Source organism: Symsagittifera roscoffensis, chromosome 1 (assembly GCF_963678635.1).
Source record: "Symsagittifera roscoffensis chromosome 1, txSymRosc1.1, whole genome shotgun sequence".
Taxonomy (NCBI): Eukaryota; Metazoa; Xenacoelomorpha; order Acoela; family Convolutidae; genus Symsagittifera; species Symsagittifera roscoffensis.
In genome coordinates this window covers 31,787,209-31,812,323 of record NC_087062.1, presented here as the reverse complement: position 1 = coordinate 31,812,323, position 25,115 = coordinate 31,787,209, and the positions used below count along the sequence as shown (strand labels likewise).

At 35.0% G+C, this 25,115-nt stretch overlaps 2 protein-coding genes across 2 annotated transcripts in view; both read left to right on the top strand.

Annotated features, from left to right (window-relative positions):
- Positions 1 to 5,105, top strand: part of LOC134842903 (AF4/FMR2 family member lilli-like) — a 237,569-nt gene extending 232,464 nt beyond the window's left edge. Inside the window, exons 14-18 of the mRNA XM_063859428.1 lie at positions 183 to 234; positions 781 to 923; positions 2,874 to 3,048; positions 3,350 to 3,614; positions 3,810 to 5,105. Of these exons, the coding sequence (XP_063715498.1) occupies positions 183 to 234; positions 781 to 923; positions 2,874 to 3,048; positions 3,350 to 3,614; positions 3,810 to 4,033 (859 nt within the window). The 3' untranslated portion in view covers positions 4,034 to 5,105. The remainder of the gene's footprint in view (positions 1 to 182; positions 235 to 780; positions 924 to 2,873; positions 3,049 to 3,349; positions 3,615 to 3,809) is intronic.
- A 7,476-nt stretch (positions 5,106 to 12,581) lies between these two features.
- Positions 12,582 to 23,726, top strand: LOC134856796 (uncharacterized). The gene is made up of 3 exons (XM_063873078.1): positions 12,582 to 13,104; positions 22,839 to 23,061; positions 23,451 to 23,726. Exons 1-3 carry the CDS (start codon positions 12,965 to 12,967, stop codon positions 23,724 to 23,726), a joined length of 639 nt encoding a protein of 212 aa, XP_063729148.1. The 5' UTR covers positions 12,582 to 12,964.
- The last annotated feature ends 1,389 nt before the right edge of the window (positions 23,727 to 25,115 follow it).

The window sequence follows — 25,115 nt, the reverse complement described above, 5'->3', positions numbered from 1 at the left end:
TATTTTAATTAACTTGCAACACTCCATATCGAAACCAAAATTCTCGTCATAGTTGAAAAAAGTGGCCAGAAGCCTTCATAATTATAATTTGTATTATTTTTCCTCAAAACCAGTAAGTTCAACAATAAGTTCAAACAGTTAGTGATGCCACTTCCCGCCGTGTTTACCGCAGACTTTTTCAGGAAGTCGTTCTACATCGAGCAGGCCAAGATATACAAGAAGAAAGCAGATACGGTAAGCCACGTAGCCTTTATTACAACTCAAATTACAAATACATGCAACATAAATGGGTTTATTGTGACAGAGATACATAGTTGGCAAACTTCACACCTCGCATTCAAATGTCAACTAATACTAACATTAACTGTAATTCTAACTCTACTTGAAGAGTACTGCTCATTCAGATTGGTGCAATCAAATTGGTCATGGTAGTTTAGTATGCGATAACAAGTGTGTATCGGTTTAATATAAATGCATGACATGGCACTTAAGATAAGATTGATCGTGTATTGATTTGGAGGTTCAAATTTTATGAGGCCGCCATAAGGTGCTTCGATTATTTTGAGCATCAAACAGTAATGAAGTTATGGTTTTAATGATATTTTGCTTATGCTCTAGTAACAATAAGATAGGAACGAAAATCAGTTAAAATGATTGTTTTATGGGGAGGAAGATAATTCGTAGTTTCTTAGGTCGGGTGAGATGTTTTAATCAGTTAAAGTCACAGTAATTTGTATCTTTGTCAATCTTTTGTCCATCTCATGTCTGTTCTGTTTGTAGTGTGCGAAGACACTGCAGTCCAGTCTGGATTATGCCCAGGCGGTGATCTACTACATCTCCTATGCCACTGCATGTCTCCACTCGAATGACGTGCACAGGGCATACCACATATTCACCTCCAAGGAGATCAAAGGCATCATCAAGTCAGTACTCCTCTATTACACTTGGTACTATTACACTATTTGTTTGTCAGTACTCGGCTATTACATTTTATTTGCCCCAATTTGACAGTATTTGCCATTATTTGGAGACAAACAAACTGCGATATTTTCAATCAAAAAAGATACGCAATACGCATTGAAACAAAAGGTGACGTCAAAACAAAAGGTGATGTTTTTCGTTTTCTCGTTTTTCTACAAAAATTTTTTCAATTTGCTTAGTTTATTATGAATATCGAATATACCTAATCCTCTGTTTTTTTTGTTCACATCACCTCGAAAAAACGACCATATTTTGAAGAATTTTTTTAAAAATTTTTTAAGACTGGTCGGAACATTCTGTGCTAAATGCGCAGTAACCGGCTATCCTTGTTTATAGTTTGTATAATTACGCGGAGCTGAAATAAGTTTGTACAATTAAATTTTTTTTTCGTCGAAACATATATGACCTTATATGTAATAACTCTAAAAACCATCCAAAGATAGACGCAATAATCCGTCAAGTTCTAGAGAGTCTATCAAGAGATATCCATTAGTTCATTTCGAACCATTTTAAAATGCATTCTTGCTAATTTAATGTCACTTTAATTTTTGACAGTCTGCCTATTGTTTTCTTCATCTATCATCACGTGCTTTTCATTCAGTACAATATGAACATGGACATTTTCAATTGATCTTTCAACATCTGATTTTAATTGCATACAATTTGTCTTTTTTAAAATAGTTGTAACGTCGTGTCTACTTGAAATAATTAACTAGTTGCAAAATAAGCCTAAAACAATGGGCAATTGATCCAAGTTTTTTCAGTCGCTGTTTTATTATTTAAATTAATTTTTCGATTTTCTGTTATGTTAGTTTTCGGCTTGCTTTCTCGATTTTTCTAATTTTTGCACTTTGGATGCTTTTACCAGAATGATTTGTAAAAGTGAGATATTAGTTAGGGTTTTAAGAATTGATGCACTAAATCAGACTAGACTAAGGTCCGTAAAAGACAAATAATGATGCGCAATTGAAATACCGTTTTCTTCTCTTTTCCGAATGACATCAATTTTTTTCAATGTGCAAAAAAGAAGCTAAGGTCACCCAGTTTCACTCATGACAGCGAAACAGCAGCGACCTAATTAGATAAAATGGCAAACAAAGCTTGGTAAGATGGTAAAGTGAATTAGATTTAGATGCAAAATGCAAATCAAAAGGCAGCCATTTTGATTGAACTGCAGAACACTAGTTATACTACAAGTTACATTAAATTGAGAAAACATGCCGCTTTACTGTTTCGATTGGAGGACTGAATAATTGAGAATGTAAGATAAAAGCATGACAAAAGTCATGATGGTGTCATACCATATATACAAAATAGTTTATCAAACAATCATTACTCGAATCGAAGTGATTGGTACAATTACTACTCTAAATTCATGCAGTGCTGTGCTGATTACTATTAACCTGATGATAACCTGACAAATCTGAACTCAAATTACAACCGAATCAATAGAACATTTCACTATAAGTTTATCCTGTCTGATCTCTTTTTTTACTGACTCTTATATCGGTTGATCAAAAACAAAACAAAATATTCCGTCTCCATTAATATTGAGGATCGACGGTTCAAGCAATTTGAACCCCACTTCATAGCGTATTTTTGTTTGAATTAGGGACCTGCTTTTGCAATATAGGAAGGGGCTTAGGTGTTTTTGGTCCCAATATATAATGTAACGTTTTACTGAAAGTATGTGTATGCAAAAGATAGGTATAACATGGTGTGGATAAGTTGGCGTGAATGTGGTTCATATTTGGCAATTGAAGCTGGGTAATTTGACTAGAACTAACTTATTTGCAAAATCGCACAGTATGAGGTGACATGGAATAGGATGGGCCTTGGTTGGCTTGTTCCTTGTGGCTGAATTTTGATGAATGAATAAGTGTTTTGTTCAGTGTGGCGATGAAGTTGAACGTGAAGTATCAGAGTGCGGCTCTGAATCAGGACAGGATAGACATAGTGTGTGTGCTGCTGATGAAGATCAGGGGGTATTTCGAGATGCAGGCCTTCAACGTGCGCAAAGAGCAAACTGTGCGCTCCGTGGGAACACTCAACGATTTCATCAAAGACGTAAGTTACCTGCAGCAAAAATCAGCTTATCATTCTAGTTTGTCCCTGATAATCTAAATTTCATTTTAGTGAGGATCTTTTGCGAGTAAATATAAAAAAATACTCCGGCGCATGAAGTCCAATAATCCTGGGTCATGACTGATCGTCCGAATCCTTACTGTTTCTTTGGTGCAATAAAAAGATTTCATTGGCACTCACGCCACTTATATTCAGGGCTTATAAGCGAAGCTGAAAAAGTTAAAATAAAAGCCATACGTGCCGCAATTTTTTCGCAATTCAGTAAATAACTGGTTCGTTTCAGCGAAAGATCAATGGCGGGCACAGTAGCAGCAACGGAGGAAGACTGGAACCGGAGTCTCCGACTCAGAGTGTGGCCTCGTTCGGAAGCAATGGAAGCGGCAACAATGCTCAGGGCGGGTCGGCCACAGGATCAGTGGGCCAGGTGCACATTCCTATGGATATGTATGCTGTGTTTGAGAATTACGTGGACTACTCCCAACACTTGATCACTGCACACGATACTTGGGACCAGGCGGCACTACTGCTCAAAAGACCGAATGTAGCAAGTGAGTGAACTATGCTTCTTCGAGTTTCTGTTGAATGCTCTAAAAGTTTATTAATAGTTCTAATGAATTTGATTAATACGAATATAAATGCAAGCAAATTTAAATCGATCACAGTTTATGAAGGCAATGTTGGCAATGCAGTCTTTAAAGCTAATTATTAAGCTTCGCATGTGTTATTTTTGTTCTCGTTTTCAGAGTTCTACGCTACTGTGGATAATGAATGTGGCTATACAGTAAATATCCAGAGTCAACCTGAACCCTTCATTCAGTACTGCAACGCCGTCATCAACCTCATCCGGCCCAAAATGATGAGCAACCCCCTAAACCCGTTGGCCACCCAAACTCAGATTGCAAACATACCGAACGCAAATCACAATCATAACCAAACTCATAACCAAACGCCAACCTCACACAGTTAGTGAGCTGGTGCCGCCATAACTTATTCAGCCATGATGCGCAGTCGCCACCTGAACCAATCAAGGTCGAGAAAAAACTCAATCAGCCAATCGCATCATCCTAAAAACGATCAATCTTCAATTATATTGGAGAGCCAGGTCGTTCAATCAGCTGCTTTCAAAACTAAATGAAAATTTTGAGCCAATCAAATTTGGTACATTGATCAACCAATCAAATTTGAGAACTCGATCTCTCCGTACAACAATACAACGTACTGATCTGATTTTTTGGTTGACTTACAGTACATATAGTAATTATTTAGTTAATTAAATGCCATGATATTTGTTGTTGTTTTTCCAACGGTGTGCTTTACATTAACCACCTGCTAAATCAAAATTATGGTGCCTTTAGATCTTTTTCTGAGTTTTTGTTGTGTTGAACAAGTAGTACATATACGGTTTGTGAGCAAAAAATCGAATATCGTTGTTGCTTTGATACAATTTTTCAACTATAATTTATTGAGCTCAATGGTCCGTGCATCATTCCATATCAGGCTCATCCGCTCATCTTGGTGCGAATCTAATAACATTCTTTGCCTAACGTCCATTTGGCCGATTGCTCACGATCAACATTTCTGTAAAAATATAATCGAGACTTGTTTTCATTCTTGATCAATTTCAGTGGGCAAATCAGCTTCGTAGTTTAGCGTGCAATAAGCAATTACTTGGTGATCAGATCACTAGCTTTCCAAAAATATAACTTGTTGTTTTTGAAGCTTGAAATCGTCTAACAGAGCTTCTCACAATCAAATTCTAAATGAATTAGTTTCATCTGCAAACAAACATCATCGTCTTTTATGTAAAATTTATTGATAACCTTGTTGATTTTGCTAATTTAGTTTATAGATTTGCAATAGCTGAAATCTTCGACCGTGTTAATTTGTTGTGTTGATTGTTATAAATGGTGAAGATTTTAGGAATTACTTTAGTTCTGACTTTTCAGACAATAAATCGTTGCTTTTGTTTGATGCATTTGGTGAATAATTTGCTGGTTGCTGGAACGAAAGATAACTAATATTTAATTTTTGATACTCGATGTTTTTAACGTGCAAACTGAGTTGAAATGAGGAGAACGGCATGAACGGAACAATTTTTGGATGGCATTGACATTAAGTCTTGCATTTTCTTACTGCCCAAAAAATTGCCCTCGACTTGTTGTTTTATGCATGGGTTTAAATGAGGATTAATCAAAATAGTTTACTCTTTTGCAATCATTTTATCAGGAGGAACTAAAAAAACATCAATATGGTGCAACCTGAAATTGTAATTTTTGTCTTGCTTGAAAGTACACAATATGCCAAAAAAACACGGCTAGTAGTGATATTAAATGACACTAATGATTTTCTGGGAGTGGGCACATTTGCTTTTAATCCGGATATTTTTTTTCAAAAGTTGGCAAAAAAAGGAAAAACTCAAATAAATTCAGAATTATTGGAATGATTTTTATTTAACGTAACGGTACGGTTTTTCTGAATTGTCGTTAGGTTAAACAAAGGAAGTTTTAATCATTCATTTTTTCCCAGTTGCGTTATCAGTCATAATTTTGCTTGTGCATGCGAAGTGGAACTTCGCTTCTGTGTACAAGTATGCGAGGAAGGTTTACCTACGAGGCAGCATTCCCTGACAACCGAACAATTTTTTCAGCTACCCTCTTGACCTATTTTAGTAATATATTATAACAAAATTCGAATTACTGGTATTAAAATCTGCCTGTTTAGTTTTCTCGATACCATTTTTTTGTAACTGAACAAAGAGTCACTACTTACATAAGTCGCGATGATTTTTTAATTTTTCGCTGGAAAGTTTTGTTCACGTTCAAATTTGATTTTTTTGGCGTTTGACCAATGATGTCTTTAAATTCAATTCAATTCCTTTGTTAAAATGATGATAAACACCTGTATCGTATAGCGCAAGCGTGAAGGTAACATTGAAAGGTAACGAGATAAACTTGTTTCAATAACTAACTTTAAATTTCTGAAACTTGAGCAGAATCAAAAAAGTTTAGATATGACTCAAAATTTTTTATTGAAAAAACTTCAAAAAAACTCTTAAAAAATCTTGAAATTCAAAGAACTTAAACGTGATAAAATTTTTCATTTGAACTTGTGTCCTGGTTCAAAATGAATTCAAAACTCTATGCGTGTCCAGCACTGAGGCTCTATGTGAAATATACGCCTGGGACGGTTGAAACCGTGGGTTCGAACCTGATCAGGAACTGTTCTTTTTTCTAAGTGGAAATTTTCCTTTCCAAAAATTGTCGGCCTGTACTTTGTTTCCTTTTGTTTTTTCGCTAAATTGTCACATCATAGAGTTGACTTTTTTTGATTGCGGTTTTCAATGTAGTTGTTTCAGTATTTTGAGATGCTTCTGCAGTTTTTAATTTTACAAGCCTTCACTTCGTACATTTTGATGTTTTTTTTTCGCTTAAAAAGTATCTTCGGTGCAAATGATTCCGGCTTATATTTTATCGGCTTAGTAATTTGGAGTCATTTTAAGGGAAGCATATTTTTTGCTTCGTTCCGGATCAAACAAGTTGCTAAAGTTCTTAGAATAAAACTCATAGTTCAAAATTTTTCTTGACAATGATTATATTTTTGGTTCTACGGGAATTTATTGAATCTTCGTCGGCTCAGATGCAGATTTTTTTTTGCATTTTTTTCATTTTTTAGTTTTCGATAGGTGCTTTTTTTGCGTTTCTGGACGTGTTTGATGCGAAAAAAAAACTTGATTCCAGAAAACATTTCGAATTTTTGCAAGTTTTGGTTTTTGAAAGTTTTTTTTTTCATTTATTTTAGATTAGTGGCCAATTTTTTTCTGTCTGCTAGATGCCACTGCTATTTTGGCGTGGTATCCTAAATGATGCGAAGCTCCGCTTTGCCTCTCTGTAGAAATTTGTGTTGTTGACACTTTAAGGCTATCACATAAACTATACTAGTTGTTGGACCACTAACTGAATGGTCTACGTGAGTTTTAAAAAGTCAAATTTTAGTCCCTTGGCTAGTGCCAATTCTAGAATTTCGATTTGGCTGACTCTAGCTGCAGAAAGGAGGGCACACTTGGCTCTCTAGATTTGCCCAGCACTGCTGAAGTCACACTGTCTGTGAAAGTTGTGATCTCTTCTGAAAGTCAGGTTGGGCCCGCCCGGCTGCTGATCCTAAAAATGAGGATCGAGCCCCGTAAAAAGACCGGAACGGTTCCAACTTTGGAAGACTTTTTCATAAGTGTTAATGAACGAAGGGGATTTTCACGCATCTAAGTCAGGCTTTTTGTTAATTGTTTAAGAAAATTTATTTTTCAAGTTGTTTTTATTTTTTTTTTCGAATTTTTATTTGTCAATCTCATTTTTAAATCTGATTTAGCTCGCTGAAACGGTACAAAATTACATGTAATAGTTAAATAAGTAAAAAAGGGTTAAAAATGCTACTAATTTGCAAGAAAGTGCGTGCAATTCAAAATTTAACATTTATCTCAGTCATTTGTAAGAAAAAAAAAGTATAGTTGGTCTTAAATAAGTGTGAAAAAAATAAAATTATTCATTAAATGCAAGTGCTCATTTCTAAACTTCTATGAGAAATGAACTACAAAATTAACGCAGAAGTCTCTACATCGATGTTTACTCCTTGCTGCCATTTTTCAACGAACCAAATAGACTATAGCACTCCTCGTACCCATATTCACATTCAAGTAAAACTTCAGATTTGTTTTTATTTTTATCCTAGGAGGAGTTTGGAGTTTTATCCTATGAGAAACACCCACACACACACACACACATACACATACACACGCTCACACATACACAAGCAAATTTCTTCTTTTTGAATCAATAGATTAATTTTTCATCTCACAAAAACCCTTCTTCTCGTTTGATTTTAAAATTTGTTTAAGTTTTGTTGAATTTTACAAAGCAGTCACATTGTGTTTTTTAAAAAACTTTGATGAGCTTTTTAAAAAAAATCAAAAATAGTTTTTGCTTTTGATCCCTCAAGTGAAAAACTGTTGTAATTTTTGAAATTTCAGTCATCGTTCAACTGTTTGGGTCTCAAAAATACTTGTAAAAATCTTAACCCGGGAGACAATACTACGTCGGCGCATCATCAGAGCTGACATAGTTCTTAAAAATTTTGAAAGCAAAGGCCAAAAAAGGCGTTTTTATGCACGTTTTGGAAAGTTTTGACTAAAAAAGTTGCGTTTTTTGGCGCGCGTTTCGCCCTCAAAATTAGTAAATTTTGGCGCGAAGGCGCTTTAGAAAAATTTTAAGGTCCGTCAACCAAAATTGAATATCTCAAATTAGTACAATTGAGAGACTCTTTGGGTCGGCGGGGGGTTGATTCCTGAGAGGGGGGTCCGCCCCCGTTAAGTCCGCTGGTGCTTTCAATTTAAATCGAAAATTTTGCTCTCGAAAAGATAGAAAAAAGATGTAAGTTTCTTGACGGTTTTGCAATTCACGACGGTATAGAAAATTGATTTCTCACTTTTACAAGCAGAATATTCAGTTTGTATAGGCAATACGGCCCGTTTAACGTGGATATAGCGTCCGAATCCGGTCGGGATGTGTTTGTTTTAATTTGTTTGTTATATTTGTCTGACTACTATTTTTCTGCTGAACTTTAGTCGGTGTAGTTGTCAGAGCCCAAAATAGCCAGCCACCCTTAGTGTAATTTTGTCAAGTAAGTTTTTCTTAACTCTAAGGGTCAGAAAATGACGGGATCGTAATTCAATAAGTTTTTTAAACTAATTTAGAAAATTTCGATTTTTTTTTGAAAATTTGCTGCTATTTTTTTTTCACCGTCAACTTATTACGCTCTTTATTGTTCTGTCTTATTTTGCTCATCGCAAACTATGCAAAGATTCATTTCGTCTCTGTGTATAAAATTTTTCAACTAATTTGCAGAAGAAGAAGAATTTAATCAATGCGTTTCAAATAATTGATTGTTTCCACGGTTGAGTATATCGAGAGTAATGTTGGGTTAAGATTCATATGACCAGTATGTTTAACATGTATTTGTAACAAATCAGTTTTGTCTGTGCTGGAGAGGCGGCGCATTATTCAGAATGGCCCAAGTGCTTAATGGGAAGAGCAAACAGTAAGATTGACACGGGAAAATCGGCGTGCAGTATTTAGCAGAAAGTTGGTTTAAGGTAGCCGTTGAGCATTCTATCCACTCGTTGCCGATTCTCGGCGGCAACCGGTTCTTTTTTTTCTGAAGAAATTATATCTCTGTGGACAACCTTGCTGGTGCATCTGCTGCAGTCACAATTTTTTGCCTAGGTTCTTTGAGCAATACACAGTTTTATACTGTGGGAGGTATGAAAATTAGTTCGATTGCTCGTATTCCCGTATAATTCAAAAATGTTGGATTTTTCTTCCCTTAGATCTTGTCTACTTTTAGAGGATTCCCCTCAGCCACCAGCCATCAATGAGTGCCGAATAATTCGATAAACTTTCAAATTCTTTTTCAACAGAAAAATAATAAATTTTTTCCTGAAAACAATTTAAAAACCATGATTCACCTCGTTTTATAATTCTAAATGTTATGTTACGACTTTTGACAACAATGATAAAGTATTTATTGATAAACATATGGTTATTTTAAAAAAATATCACTCAGTATATTAAATTTTGTGTGAGGGAGTAAGAGAGTTAAAAAATCAAACTGCAAAAAACTTCTCTTTTTAAAAACTTTACCAACGACCGCTAGTCAATAGACATTACGAGGCAGTCCAAACATTCAGAGCGTTGCTCTGATATGAGCAGTCTTGTTTATTTTCTGAAATAAACTCAAAATGAACAGAATAACAGAATTAAATTTTTAAAAATATATATCGATAAAAAAAGAAACTTTTTTTTTCATTTGTCGGAGCAGTAGATGTTGAAAATGATCAGGGGATGATTGGTAAACCTCATGTATTAACATACTTTATAGAGTTCTCATGCTATGAACCTATTTTGGGTATAGAGTCTGTAATGATTTCAGAAAGGAAAAAAAATTGTTGTTTCAGTGTAAGTACCATGTAAGAAAAGGGTTTAAAAATTCAATTTTTTTTCTGTGTACAAATTTCATGTTTTTGGATTTTTTTTTGGGAGCGCGTCATCTACTTTGTAAATATCAATGGTGTGTTACGTGTAGTTTTAGAATAAAAGTAAAATTGATTGGTTGTGGTAACATGCTAAGACAATGGTATGAGCTTTTTCAGAAAAATGAGTTTCTTGTCACTTTGTAACATGAAAGTTAAACTTAAGGTGACAAATTTCTAAAACTAAATCATTTTTTGGAAAGTGTTGAAAATGACGTGGTTTGAAGATCAAATTTTGCTGAAATCATTAAAACGTTCAAATACAGTCATATTTCAGAAAAATCATACAAATCATTCATTTTAGTATGAGTATCTATCAAAAAATTTCTAATGTTTTTACTTTATAATTATACTTAACTCATTTTCTGTCCAAGAATATTTATAGTTGGTAAACAAAATCAAATATAAGCGCAACTCTGAAGATTCATGATATACTTTGCTGATATCTGCTAAAACTTGCGAATACTCGGAAAATTGTCAGAATAGTCATGTTTTTGAAAATTACAAACCATTCATTTAAATTGCATAATCTAATGAAAATTTTTCACTTTTTCACTGTTTAAATATAAAATTAGCTCATTTTATATTCAAGAAGATTTCTACTCAACAAAAAAGTCAAGTTACATCATGAATATCAGCAAAATTTCCTAAATTTTTATGAAAACATTCCAATATTAGATTCTACCCTAGGTGTTTGTCAAAGATTTATCAGTTTTTGTAAGATTTCAAAACCAAAATCAGTTATCTAAATCTATTAAGAGTTAATCAATACTTTTTTTGATGAAATCGTAATTTTTTGCTAAATTTTTCTAAACACGTTTCGTTTAAATGTTTTAAAACCTTACCTATCTTAACTTTAAAATGAGTTTATGTTGAATTTGTTCTTAAACAAAGTTATTTCAAATTTGATAGAATTGGGCTGTGATTTCTAATTCTTAAGTTGTTCTAGTGATGAAAAAGGTTTCAAAATTTTCTAATTTGCTTCTGCGTCAGAACTTTGTAGTAATTTTCCTTGACAAATTATTTAATTATTTAACTAAAATTCAACATTAAAAAAATGTAATTTTGTGTCATTTTTGAATTTCTGACATATTGGACAGTCAAAGTAAAATAGGTAAATTTAGAAAACAGTTTTTAAGAAAAAAGACAAGAATAGCAAAAAGTTCTTATAAAATTCAAAATAAAGTTTTGAACTTTGAATTTTTTCCCCAATGCTAAAAAAACTCCAAAATTAAACTTTACTCTTGTAAAACTAAGTTTTCATGGCTTAAATTAGGCATAAATAAGCTTCTGTAAGCCTGCTTAGGATCTAACCTTTTTAGCTTGAAATTAAATCAAAAATCAAAAATTTTAAATAGGTTTTTCTCGACACTGAAAGGGCTTTAATATGATATATCACTCAACCCATTTCGATAAATTTTTGAGGTTCCTGAAAAAAGACAAAAAACTTTATTGAGAAAACTTTGAGTTTGATTCTTTAAATACCTTTTATTGCCAAGGTATTTAAGAAAACGCTAAGTGAAACTTTGGCAGAAAAAATTAGTTAGTCAGAGTAAAACTATTTCTTTGCAGCCCTTAAAACTTTTGGTTTATTATAATGACTCCTACTCAGTTGCACGTTTCAGGTGGAGGATCATTTCTGCCAAATTTTCTATAAAAAACTTCAGAATCAGACTACGTGTTTGCTTCCATGAACCGACAACCAAACCAAAACGACCCATGCCCCCAATAATAACAAATGTCATTCTTCATCATTAGAGGGCTAATATCATTTATTGACAAGTAGCTTTTCGATAAAACCAAAGCAAGAAGTTTTTATTAATAGAATAAAAAGCAAAAATTGATTGACAGTAGAGGACAAAGGGATTCCCCTGACACGCCGAAAATTCCCCGACGACACTTTTCAATATTTTCAATTTTTTGTGTCAAGTGAAACCCGGGATGTTTCGACCGACTCAAGTTGGTCTTTTTATAGTATATTGATAATGAGTTTAGCTCAGTTGGTTTGTCTCACTAATTTAAAATAAAAAAAAATCTTTTCTAAAAATTTCATAAAACTCCACAACAGTTAATGTGGTTAAAAAAACCGACAAAACTCAATTTTGACGTTTGACTTGTAAGAGTATTTTAAGTTTCCTTTAGCATGAACATTGGAAAAGTCTTCGGAACATTCTGTGTAACTTTTAAATCAATCAGATAGTCTTGTTAGTTACCCTCTATGTAACTGGCGCTGCGTTAGGCTTCTGATGCGAACTACCAATTCAAACTGACTGTCAGTATAAGGAATGAAGTTTTGATAATCTCTTGTTCTAAATGGTCAAAAGAACCCTTAATCCTGACATCCGCTGCATGTAGAAATATGCAATAAAGTGGGATCACATTTACAATCCGGCCTAAATTGCTTGTTTCATAAATTAGTGCACTTGCTTTTATCGCCAATAAACTAACGCTGAGAATTATAATCAGGTCGAGAAAAAATTATTTATGGATTGGCACTTGAAATATACAACAGGAAGTTTTTTTATAGCGATCAAATATGAAATTTAAAACTGAACTGTGACATTGAAATCCATAATTGCTTGTATCTTACTCATGACAATTTCTCCCTTTTCTTTTTAATAAATTTTTTTTCACATTTATGAATGCTAAAGTAGGGGTTAACTCTGCAGCTTACAGCAAAAGTTTGGCTCCTAAAATTTAAGCTGGAATTAAGCTTGAAGTTGATAGTTTACGATTTTCTGCTCTTTCTAATTCTCTACTCTTATGTCGAACTGGTTATTTCTTTAATGCCACGGGAATAGTATATCTTTTTTTTTTGAAATGGAGACGAGTTTGAGCAAGAAGGAGCGGCACCTACTGAGGAGTAAGAACTTCGCCAAGAGACCCACCCTCTCCAACGATCACCGGGAAGTGCATGTACTAGCTGTCGCGGGTACTGATTCCGAGCATGCAGCTTCCAGGTAGGATAATGCAGTTCTGATCTCTTTAACTACCCCCCCTTTGCAAAAGGGGTGGGGCTTCGTTGCTTGGTACAGAACTCGCACATGCTGAACCGTTCACTTTTTTAAATAGTTAACTCGTTAATAGGTACTTAGGAGATTGTTGAGACATCCATGAAGTTCTCACCATGTGTCTACTCACACTAGTCTAGATGTCTATTCTAGCTCAACTAATGACTTATGTAATCAATCTAACAGGTCACTTATGTCTGACCTTCACTCTTTCATTATCTCCGGCCGAGAGAATGCTTCGTCACTTTTTAATGTTTTAACTTAAGACAAATTCACTTTTATCCTTTTATGCTCTTAACTGTATAAAGTAGAATTAGCTGCAAAAAAATAACATTTATCATGGCGCAGTCACATAACGAATCTAGCATGAGAGTAATACCTCCACTCTGGCAGAACCACACAGTGAACCCACCTATCCCTTGGGAAGATTGGAGTGATCTTTTTCACTTAGCAATCATCGCGAAAGAAAATGTAGATATTGAGAATCTTCTAAGCCCATCGGAAAGACACCATCCTCGTCCACCAAAACTGGAAAACCGACGGAAACCGAATCGTAATTCCAAAAGAAAAACTAGGTTAGAGAGAAATATCCCAGAACAAAAACGTTACGACGACGAGCAAGCGGCATCTATTAAATCCAAAATCAAGAAACTCAATGGAATGAGAATAGAGGAAGCCGACAAGAAACTACGTTCAATCCTCTATTTAGCCCTAGGAAACGAGGGAAAACGAATCTTTGGGCAGAAGTTCACATAAGGTAAAAATACTTCAAAATTCTTTCAAAGAGTTTTGGGAACACTTAGCAACCACTTTCGTCAAGAAAATAAAAGTCACATTCAAAAGGCACAAGTTGTTAAACAAAAACAATGAGACAAAGAGTCAATAGAACAATTTTGGGGAGCTTTAGCTGAAATGGCTAAAAAGTGTGACATAGCCGCCGGAGAGGACGAATGGATCAGGGAAATTTTCATAAATAAAATGAAAAAGTCTGATATACAACGAAAACACCTGACCGAAACCTTACCACCGTGGGAAACACTTAACGTTGCCCTGATCGATGAAAAAAAAATTTCCAACCATTTAAAAACAACAAATAGTTTTAAATCCAACGGATCATCCGTAAACAAATCTTACATCCCTTTTAACGTCAAAAGAGAACCAACCCTAAATATTGAACGGAGCAATATCTGTATAAAATGTGGCTGGAATTTTTTAAAAGGACACCTTGTTGTTTGTCCAGCGAAAGACACAACTTGTACATCCTGTAAATATAAAGGCCGTTTCACCAGACTCTGTAAATCTTGTCGTAAAAAAGTAGTAAACATTGTAAAATCTCAAACAGTAGATAATGCAGAATATATTCCGTCGGATCATCCGGTTTAAATTTGGACCATGTAAATAGAGAATGTTGTGGCGTGACCAATGCATGGTCGGAATCTGGACAAAATGAAAACGACAATTATTCTGTATTAATTGTAACTACAGTTTTCGACAATGATGGAAAAGAACTTAAGAAACTAATAAATATTGGCCTCGGGAAGGAAAACCAAGTAATTTTAAACATCCAAGTAGACTCTACCAGCCCGGTCAATGTTGTCAAGAAGAACGATATACAAGAATTGAAGTTACAGGATCCTTATCTAAAAGTTTATTCAGTGAACAAAGCAACCAAGGACTTATACTGCGGGTTCACGGACAATGCCATCAACATCTCCAGCACAGTGATACTTCCGATCTTCTCAAATGGATGGTCACACAATGACTGCCACTTCTTCCGGACAGAAGGATACGAGAGAAAACTCCTCGTTAATGACAAACTTCCCAAAGTGGGGATAGAAATATCACAGAAATACTTTCCCCTTTTCTAGACGAACGAGATGTGTTAGTCAATCAACTTTATTTCCACCATGGAAAAAAACAAGGAAATCACTCACATCTCTATGACTTTTAATATTCTATTTCATTGGATTGGGAAAATAAAAAATCAGATGAAAATAAACCATTTTCACGAACCTTTAAAGCCAATCCAGTTGAAAGGTAGACGCGTTCCTCTCCACTTACTTGATTCACTTAAAACTGAATTTAACCGGCTAAAAATGAGGAAAAACATTAAAAAGTTGCTATATTGCGATTAAGATTGTTTTATCAGCCCAATTGTCATTACTTGTGAGAAAAACAAATCCATCAAGTTGACACTAAATTCAAAATTTAGCAACAAGCAGATCTACAAAAATAAATACTAATTGCCGAATATTCACGAGCTTGTAGATAACGTAGCAGCACAAATTTTAAATGATTCCGTTGGAGAAGTACGGTTTACTAACCTGGATTGGAAAAATGCCTATAGTCAACTCACCGTAGGCAGGTTTACTAGTAATCAGTGTAATTTTAGAATAGTAGGCGGTGGAATTACTGGCACCTATCAGTTTTTAATTGGTTTTTATGGATTGGGCAATATACCTAACGATTTTCAAACGACTCAACGTTAGGGACGATTCCTTTTACAAATTGTTACTTAGACGATGTTTTAATTGCATCCAAGGGAAGCTTCTTAGACCACAAAAACCTTGTCTACAAAACATTATCAACGTTTGACGATTATAGTTTTGAAGTTAAGTGGTCAAAATCAAATGATTGCGATTTAAAATTTCCAGTAAGGGATTTTGTCCGTTGTTGGACAAAACAAAAGCAATAAAGGACAACCTATCCCCAAAAAACTGAAGGAATTCAGACCATTTCTCTGGTCCATAAATTAATATATTAAGTTCGTGCCAAATTAGGTATCTTTCGAAAACTCGCTCCGTCCTGTTAAAAAGAAATCTATTTTCCATTGGAATCTTGACCATACAAAAACTTTCGAGAAATTCAAAGAAGAAATTATCAATCTGACAGAAAAGATGCATTTCGATGTAAAATGTAAAACTATAATAAAAATTGACGCATCGCGTAACGTAACGGATTAGGAGCATCCCTAGAGCAACTCCACGGGAATTACTGAAAAACGATTTCCTTTGCCTCTCGGTTTGTAAATCTACACGAATCCAAATATTCCACTAATAAATTAGAACTTTTAGGAGTAGTTTGGGCGGCATCTATTAAATCGTTTGGGTGGCATCTATTAAATCGTTTGGGCGGCATCTATTACGACGAGGAAGCGGCATCTATTAAATCCGAAATCAAGAAACTTAACGGAATGAGAATAGGGGAAGCCGACAAGAAACTACGTTCTATCCTCTATTTAGCCCTAGGAATCGAGGGAAAACGAATCTTTGGGCAGAAGTTCACATAAGGTAAAAATACTTCAAAATTCTTTCAAAGAGTTTTGGGAACACTTAGCAACCACTTTTGTCAGGAAAATAAAAGTCACATTCAAAAGGCACAAGTTGTTAAACAAAAACAATGAGACAAAGAGTCAATAGAACAATTTTGGGGAGCTTTAGCTGAAATGGCTGAAAAGTGTGACATAGCCGCCGGAGAGGACGAATGGATCAGGGAAATTTTCATAAATAACATTAAAAATATGATATACAACGAAAGCTCCTGACCGAAATCTTACCACCGTGGAAAACACTTAACGTTGCCCTGATCGATGAAAAAACAATTTCCAACCATTTAAAAACAACAAATACTTTTAAATCCAACGGATCATCCGTAAACAAATCTTACAACCCTTTTAACGTCAAAAGAGAACCAACCCTAAATATTGAACGGAGCAATATCTGTATAAAATGTGGCTGGATTTTTTTAAAAGGACACCTTGTTGTTTGTCCAGCGAAAGACACAACTTGTACATCCTGTAAATATAAAGGCCGTTTCACCAGACTCTGTAAATCTTGTCGTAAAAAAGTAGTAAACATTGTAAAATCTCAAACAGTAGATAACGCAGAATATATTCCGTCGGATCATCCGGACTTAAATTTGGACCATGTAAATAGAGAATGTTGTGGCGTGACCAATGCATAGTCGGAATCTGGAAAAAATGAAAACGACAATTATTCTGTATTAATTGTAACTACAGTTTTTGACAATGATGGAAAAAAACTTAAGAAAGTAATAAATATTGGCCTCGGGAAGGAAAACCAAGTAATTTTAAACATCCAAGTGGACTCTAATAGCCCGGTCAATTTTGTCAAGAAGAACGATATACATGAATTGAAGTTACGGGATCCTTATCTAAAAATTTATTCAGCGAACAAAGCAACCAAGGACTTATACTGCGGGTTCACAGACAATGCCATCAACATCTCCAGCACAGTGATACTTCCGATCTTCTCAAATGGATGGTCACACAATGACTGCCACTTCTTCCGGACAGAAGGACACGAGAGAAAACTCCTCGGTAATGACAACCTTCCCAAAGTGGGGATAGAAATATCACAGAAATACTTTCCCCTTTTCCAGACGAACAAGATGTGTAAGTCAATAAATTTTATTTCCACCGCGGAAAAAAAACAAGGAAATAACTCACATCTCTATTACTTTTAATAGTCTATTTCATTGGATTGGGAAAATAAAAAACTATTTTCACGAACCTTTAAAGCCAATCCAATTGAAAGGTAGACGCGTTCCTCTCCACTTACTTGATTCAGTTAAAACTGAATTTAACCGGCTAAAAAATGAGGGAAACATTAAAAAGTTGCAAAATTGCGATTAAGATCGCTTTATCAGCCCAATTGTCATTACTTGTAAGAAAGACAAATCGATCAAGTTGGCACTAGATTCAAAATTTAGCAACAAGCAGATCTACAAAATTAAATACTAAATGCCGAATATTCACGAGCTTGTAGATAACGTAGCGGCACAAATTTCAAATGATTCCGTTGGAGAAGTACGATTTATTAAACTGGATTGGAAAAATGCCTATAGTCAACTCCCCTTAGCAAATTTACTAGTAATCAGTGTAATTTTAGAATAGTAGGCGGTGAAATTACTGGCACTTATCAATTTTTAACTGGTTTTTATGGATTGGGCGATATACCTAACGATTTTCAAACAGTCATGGACTCAACGTTAGGGACGATTCCTTTTACAAATTTTTACTTAGACGACGTTTTAATTGCATCCAAAGGAAGCTTCTTAGACCACAAAAACATTGTCTACAAAACCTTATCAACGTTTGACGATTATAGTTTTGCAATTAAGTGGACAAAATGCACATTTTTGCAAAGAGAAATCAAATGATTGCGATTTAAAATGTCAAGTAATGAAATTTTTTCCGTTGTTGGATAAAACAAAAGCAATAAAGTACAACCTATCCCCAAAAAACTGAAGGAATTCAGACCCTTTCTGTGGTCCATAAATTAATATAATAAGTTCGTGCCAAATTAGGTATCTTTCGAAAGCTCGCTCCGTCCTGTTAAAAAGAAATCTATTTTCCATTGGAATCTTGACCATACAAAAGCTTTCGAGAAATTCAAACAAGAAATTATCAATCTGACAGAAAAGATGCATTTCGATGTAAAATGTAAAACTATAATAAAAATCGACGCATCGCGTAACTAATTAGGAGCATCCCTAGAACAACTCCACGGGAATTACTGAAAAACGATTTCCTTTGCCTCTCGGTTTTTAAATCTACACAAATCTAAAGATTCCACTTATAAATTAGAACTTTTAGGAGTAGTTTGGGCGGTAGAACACTATAGAATTTACCTTTATGGATCAGAGTTTGAAGTAATTACAGATCATAAAGCAAAATTTTCCGTCCTTTCAATAAACCACGAGAATGAAACATATCACAGCAGACTAACAAGATGGGTTGATTGTTTACTACCGTTTGATTTTACAATTAAGCACTTGGCAGGAAAAGGTAAAGGATTCACTGATTTAATTTCAAGAATTCCATCTGGAAAAACCCTAACCCCATCAAATTATGACGATGAACTTGTAGTTGCGAATATAGATAAAACCAAGAAAGCAATTTGTTCTTCGGATAAACACTGACATGCTCAGCTATTGGCTCAAATTTGGAAAATTCCGATTACGCAAGGTTACGTAGTTACCTTTTAGCATCAGTTCTAAAATCTATTTACGCGAATTTTTCAATTTAAGATTCAAATCATCGAACTGAAGTTTGTACTTCAAAAAGTATTCTTTCGGATTATTCAAATATTAACTCTTTAAAAATGTCTATTTCCAATTCAGCATTTTCATACTTTTTTTTCTTAATTGTATCATGATTAATTCAGCTTAGATAAAAAAATTGTAAATATTGTTTAAATGGAAATTAATGAAATTTTGATTATTCTGTCCACATCCGGTATTAAAATTTCTTTAGAATTCCCATTGTTATCAGATCACGAAAAACTTGTAAACAAATTCCGCGCGAAATTTTGAAGTTGCCCGATTGTCCATTAGATTTAAATTCATTATTTTATGCCAAATTAGGAGCTTTCCGAACCAAAGACGACCCACTGTTGAGCTCTATCATAAAAACAGTTCAAAACAAAGTTGGGGCGAATAATGCAAATTTCCCATATTTCCACCACTACGTACGAGACTTACACGAATCCGACGGATTATTATACATGAACGGTAAATAGTTATCCCTTTTACCTTGAGAAATACAATGATGAAAACACTCCATGAAAAACATCCTGGTCATTTGGAATAAAATGCTTAGCCCAATACATCTGGTGGCCCCACATTTACAGACAGGTTTATTATCATTTTATCCTAAATTGTCCAGAATGTACAAAGAAGTGTAAAAATTTAAAAAGCATAACTCTTAATTCTCAATCTATTAAACTTCTCCCCTTACTGGAACCCAACTTAGATTTCGCCGGTCCTCTAGATTCTCACTGGGGCTCAGATAAATATATTTTACTTTGCAACAACCGATTTTTAAAAATTCATTCGGAAAAAATTACTACATATACATCGTCAAAAATAGTTATCAAATTCCTTCAAAACTACATATTTTTTCATGGCATACCCTGCTAAATTTGTGTAGATCATGTATCTTGTTTTAAAAGCCAGGATTTCAAATTGTTTTGCAATTCGAACAATATCAAATTGAAATTTTGTACAGTAGGAGAACTTCGCTCCAATAGATTAATTGAGAACCTTGTTTATACTGTAAAAATTAAACTGTTGGCAATTGCCCACGAATTTGAAAAATGTACATTACAAGATGTTGTCTCAAAAACTATCTGGAACCTTCGGTCCTCTTAACAATCAAAAAGTAAATGCTCTCCTTTCGAAATACATTTTAATATAAAACCAGTCACTATTTGGAAACAACTGACATCTGGTAAACCGCCCAATGGAATTTTAGACGAAGAAAAATTGACACTTTCCAATGAAAGAGCAAAGGACTGGCACGCAGATGAGTGGAGGATGGATACAGAAATACTTTGATCCCCATGAAGAATCAGACACCTACAGAGAAGGAATTCGAATCAAATTACCCGTCTCCCTCAAAAACCTCCTCGTGTAGAATGCCCCTCCAAAGTCCATATAAAGGTAAAATTTTTCGGAAAAAGAACGAGAGCATCAATGGAAATCCGTTTTAAAAGTGTTAAATCAAAAAATCAGAAATACCTCCAGTACGACTGTAGAATTATCCGATGGAAAAATAATCAGAAAAACAGACATCGCTATTCCTAAATCAAATTCTTCAAAAATTCGATCTTTTAGAGGCAACATACCGTTCCCATACTTTCTAACCCTAATGTTGAAAAAGGTCCGAGACGTGCGAAACTCTGAAAATCGAATTAACCAAGAAATCAACAACCGAAGACCAGGAATCAAATAGAATTACCCTTATCAAATAGAAAAATCAAATAGAACAACCCTACTCGATGACAGCCACCACGATCTAAGAAATCGACTAGTATTCCAGGTTATCTTGCTTCTGACGTGTCCATGTTTGTTCCTTCGGTTACCTCCAATATTAGCGATTGGGAATGGATAGCTGGAGGTTTTCCGTCTAGAGACGTGGTTAGGAACCGAATTATTTCCGATTCACTAAATGACCTAAAGCGCAATAATAACACTGCTAAATCTCGTAAAGCAAAAAATAACATTAAGGATGAGATTTTGAACGATAGCCAAGACGACGAGTTGATAACATCACAGTGCCCAAGCAGCATCATCCCGGCGGAACCAATTGCGACCTCACAAGAAACGGGCCCGAAGGATATTTCAGCAAAAACAATCAACGAGGATCCGCCAGTGAACTTCCCGGCTTACGAGATGGTTGACTCGTCTGATGAAGCAATTTCAACCGTTCAGCCTCCATTTAATTCCGGTAATGAACCACCCTACGTCGTTCAAGTCGAAAAAAGGGCCTGCCGAAATTTTACGGTAATTGCTATTATAAAGGTGTTATCAATAAATCTCAAGAAAATTCTGGCTCTGCATCAAACCCCATTGTCCTGGATAACAACCTCAACGAAACTTCTTATTCGTCTCACCAGAAAACTCCTTTGGAGGCAGTGACCGTTTTTTCAGACCCCTCTTCGTCAGACATACACTCCTCTTCTTTGACCGACGAATCGTTAAGAATCGCTATCGACAATTGCGACGGAAACATGGACCTTGCTAGCGAACTATTTAATGCAGAACTTGAAAACTTTATAAACTGCTATAAAAACTGCTAATTCATAAAACTGTTTACAAGTTTTTTTGCCTTTTCGGTGCTGTCCATTTATTACAAAACTCTTTGGATTGTTATATTACTTAGACTAACCTTATCATTCCTTCGGATCAGAGTGTATATCCAGCTTAATGATTGTCTATCTTTAAATTGTAGCAGTAACCTACTTACTCCAGCTCGCTGATTCCATATTGACTCAGTTACATTTCAAGGAATTTAACTTCGTTTACATCCGGCGGATGTTGGTTACCTATTCTAATTCATATATTAATTTCATATCGTTGAATCTCCTAAATTGAATCCATTCGATAATCTTAACCCTAACATAGTTCACTTATGACGCTTAAAATTTCATTTTGTTTCCTGAAAGGGAGAAAATGAGCAGTTAGTTAGTTAATTAGTTAATTTTGCAATTTGAATTTTTTCCTGCTTAGAGGAATGATGTGATTCCACTTAATATCTATTCTAGTTTAGCTAATGATTTATGTATCACTTACGTCTGACCTTCACTCTCTCATCATCTCCGGCGGAGAGAATGCTTCGTCACTTTTTAATGATTTAACTTTAGATTAATTCACTTTTATTCTCTTATTCTTCCAACTGTATAAAGTAGAATTAGCTGCGACAAAGTAACATTTTATCCAGCAGCCTAATTAGCTTTTGATCAAATTAACTAAAAAAAGACGAAAATTACAACGAAGTTGAAAATGTGAACTCAGTTGGAATTGTTGGGTTTTTATTTTCCAAGATTTTTTTTGGGAAGAAAGTACATTTCAAACTATTGATTGATCGAATGAAAAAAACCGTTGATTTAAGACGAAAGATTTTTTTAATTCTTTTTTTTGAAGAAGCATGAAAGTTAGTGGTCTGAGCTGAAAATGGTAGCCATTTAAAACCCTTCTTAGCCAAAAACCTTTTTCCCCAGGCAAATTTTGCAACATAGTTAGACAAAAAGTCCGTGTTCTGGCACGTTTTTGGAAGTACTACCCAAAATATGCCGCCCTTTTCCACTTAAATTTGCCCCAGATCCTTCCATTTTCGGCTCTCTGTAAATAGGAACCTTTTTATGATTTCGCTTCCTCAGCTCCGGTGATTATCTGGCACTCCAGCGAGTTTTCCACTCGGCCAAGTGGAAGGCGGAGGCTGGCGCATGGATGTCACGTGACGAGGCACTCTCAATCGCACCCATCGCCTCTGGTCTTTACCAGATAGGAGTCGTGAAGTCAGCCGCATTCGTGTCAAATGTGGACATTGTGTACATAGGTCACACGGGATCAGAGACAACTTTGAGGGAAACTATTCTACCCGTAAGTTGAAAGCAACTATCAGTTCACGATGAGAATATCAACGAAGGCACCACTCGATAGGCAGCTAACTGGCCTTTTTGCTGTTCTTCTAACATGGCAATTTTTAAGCATCGGTTTTGTAAACTATAAATTAATTGCTCCTTCTTGAAAACAAATTTAGTATGACTACATTTTTTAAAATGCGAAGTTAAAACTTGTACCAAAAAAGTAAATAAGTTAACCCGAAACTTTGAACCAGACTTATTGCTTTTCGCACTATGAATCAGAAATTTGTAACAATCGAAGTACTTTTTCGGCAACTAAAATATCTCGCCATATCGTTTCATAAGACCGTTTAGTAATCTTGAACGCCTTAGTGAAAACAATTTTCAATAACTAGCTTTTTTCAGGTACTGTTCGGCTGGGAAGAATGTGCAAGTGACCAGCTGGCAATGTTTCTCGTAAATCCGGCAAACAAGAATCGAATTAGAGTTCGCTGGTGTACCAGTGTCTGTCCCGAAGAGCTTATTGACGAATGTGTTGACGAATTCATCGCCACCAGTCACAAGGTGCCTCGATTCAACGCACCCCTGGAAAGCTTGAGGGGTCTGTGGACGCTGGAGGACCGTTACGAGTCACCTACTCATGAGAGCGCTGATGAGACTGATGATGTTATGCATGTTTAGTTCCAGCCACCAAGTTGTAACCAAATTTTCAGTTGTCATTCATTATTAGTTTTATAATACATCATATGTAAAATTCAGATCCAATAATTGCAAGTGTGGACGAACACTGGTTTTAGATGAATTAGAGAAAAAGATAGAAAAAATTCATTTTCTGTGTTTGATTCTGTGAAGGGAATTGGTTCGAATTTTGACTTTTTAAAACTAGGGAGGGAAGAGCACAAATCCAGAAGGCTACGAGTCTCCTGTCTTTGCCTCAGCTCCATGTTCACTTTGACAATTTCTCAACTTTTTTATATACCATTTTCGACAGAACTTTTGCATAATGATTTCTTTTTGTCCAGTTTTATGTAAGCGCGTAGCGTGTGCGACATATTAATTTTTACCTATTGATTTCAGTCAACTGAGTCAACTTAATAGTTCTAAAAAAAACTGTAAGTAAATGAAAATATCGCACTTGGTATTTGAAATCGAGCGCGTAGGGAAGTTTTAAAAACAAAATAAAAAATTGAAAACTACTGTAAAAAGAGGAAACATTCAAAAAAAGGCCAAGCACGCCGTTTTTGGACAGTTTTTGGAAGGTTTTGATCAAAAAATTAAGTTTTTTGTAAAATTGTACAAAATAATACCTTCTTCCTAATGCCGCTCCGATGAAGCTGACATCACAAATTATTTTGCGCTCCAAATTGTTCCATTTTGAATTAACAAACTATTTGGTAAAATAATTCCCCATATGTCTAAAACGTGAACACATACTTCTGTACATTGCATTTTGAAGACAAAAACGAATCGATCAAAAATTTTAATAACTCCCTGTACGACGCCAATTTAATACTTATTGTTCCAATTTTCAAGGAAAGTAAGTCTTGTATGTGCTCGGGATGGTTTTTTTATTCAGAATTCAGACCAACTCTCAAAAATTTACCCTCAGCGGATTAATCCATAGATCTTCGTGAGTAGAGGCGCGCTCACCACTAGAATATTCTGACTTACAGATTGCTGTGAAACGCTCACAAATAGACAAACCTGACTAAAAGAACACTGTGATATTTTGATACTGAAAATTCAACGCGCATTATTTACGCGTGTCGAATTATCCCGTTCAACAAAATCGTTCCAAATTCAATTGAGGCACGCAAATTGGTCTTATTAGTTTCATACACGGTTCTTAATATTCGGCTTAAAATTCATAGTTTGTCATTATCGGATTAAGCAAAAACAATTCGAGACCAGTTTATGGATAATCAGAGCATTTAGGGCTTTGCACTGATACGAGCAGTCTTGTTGTTCCGACTTTCGAAACGAAAGTAAAGGTATTTTTGTGCTCGGGGTGGTTTTTTTCTATAGACAAATTTAAAATTTTTAACTAGCCATTTTTGATGGAATTTTATA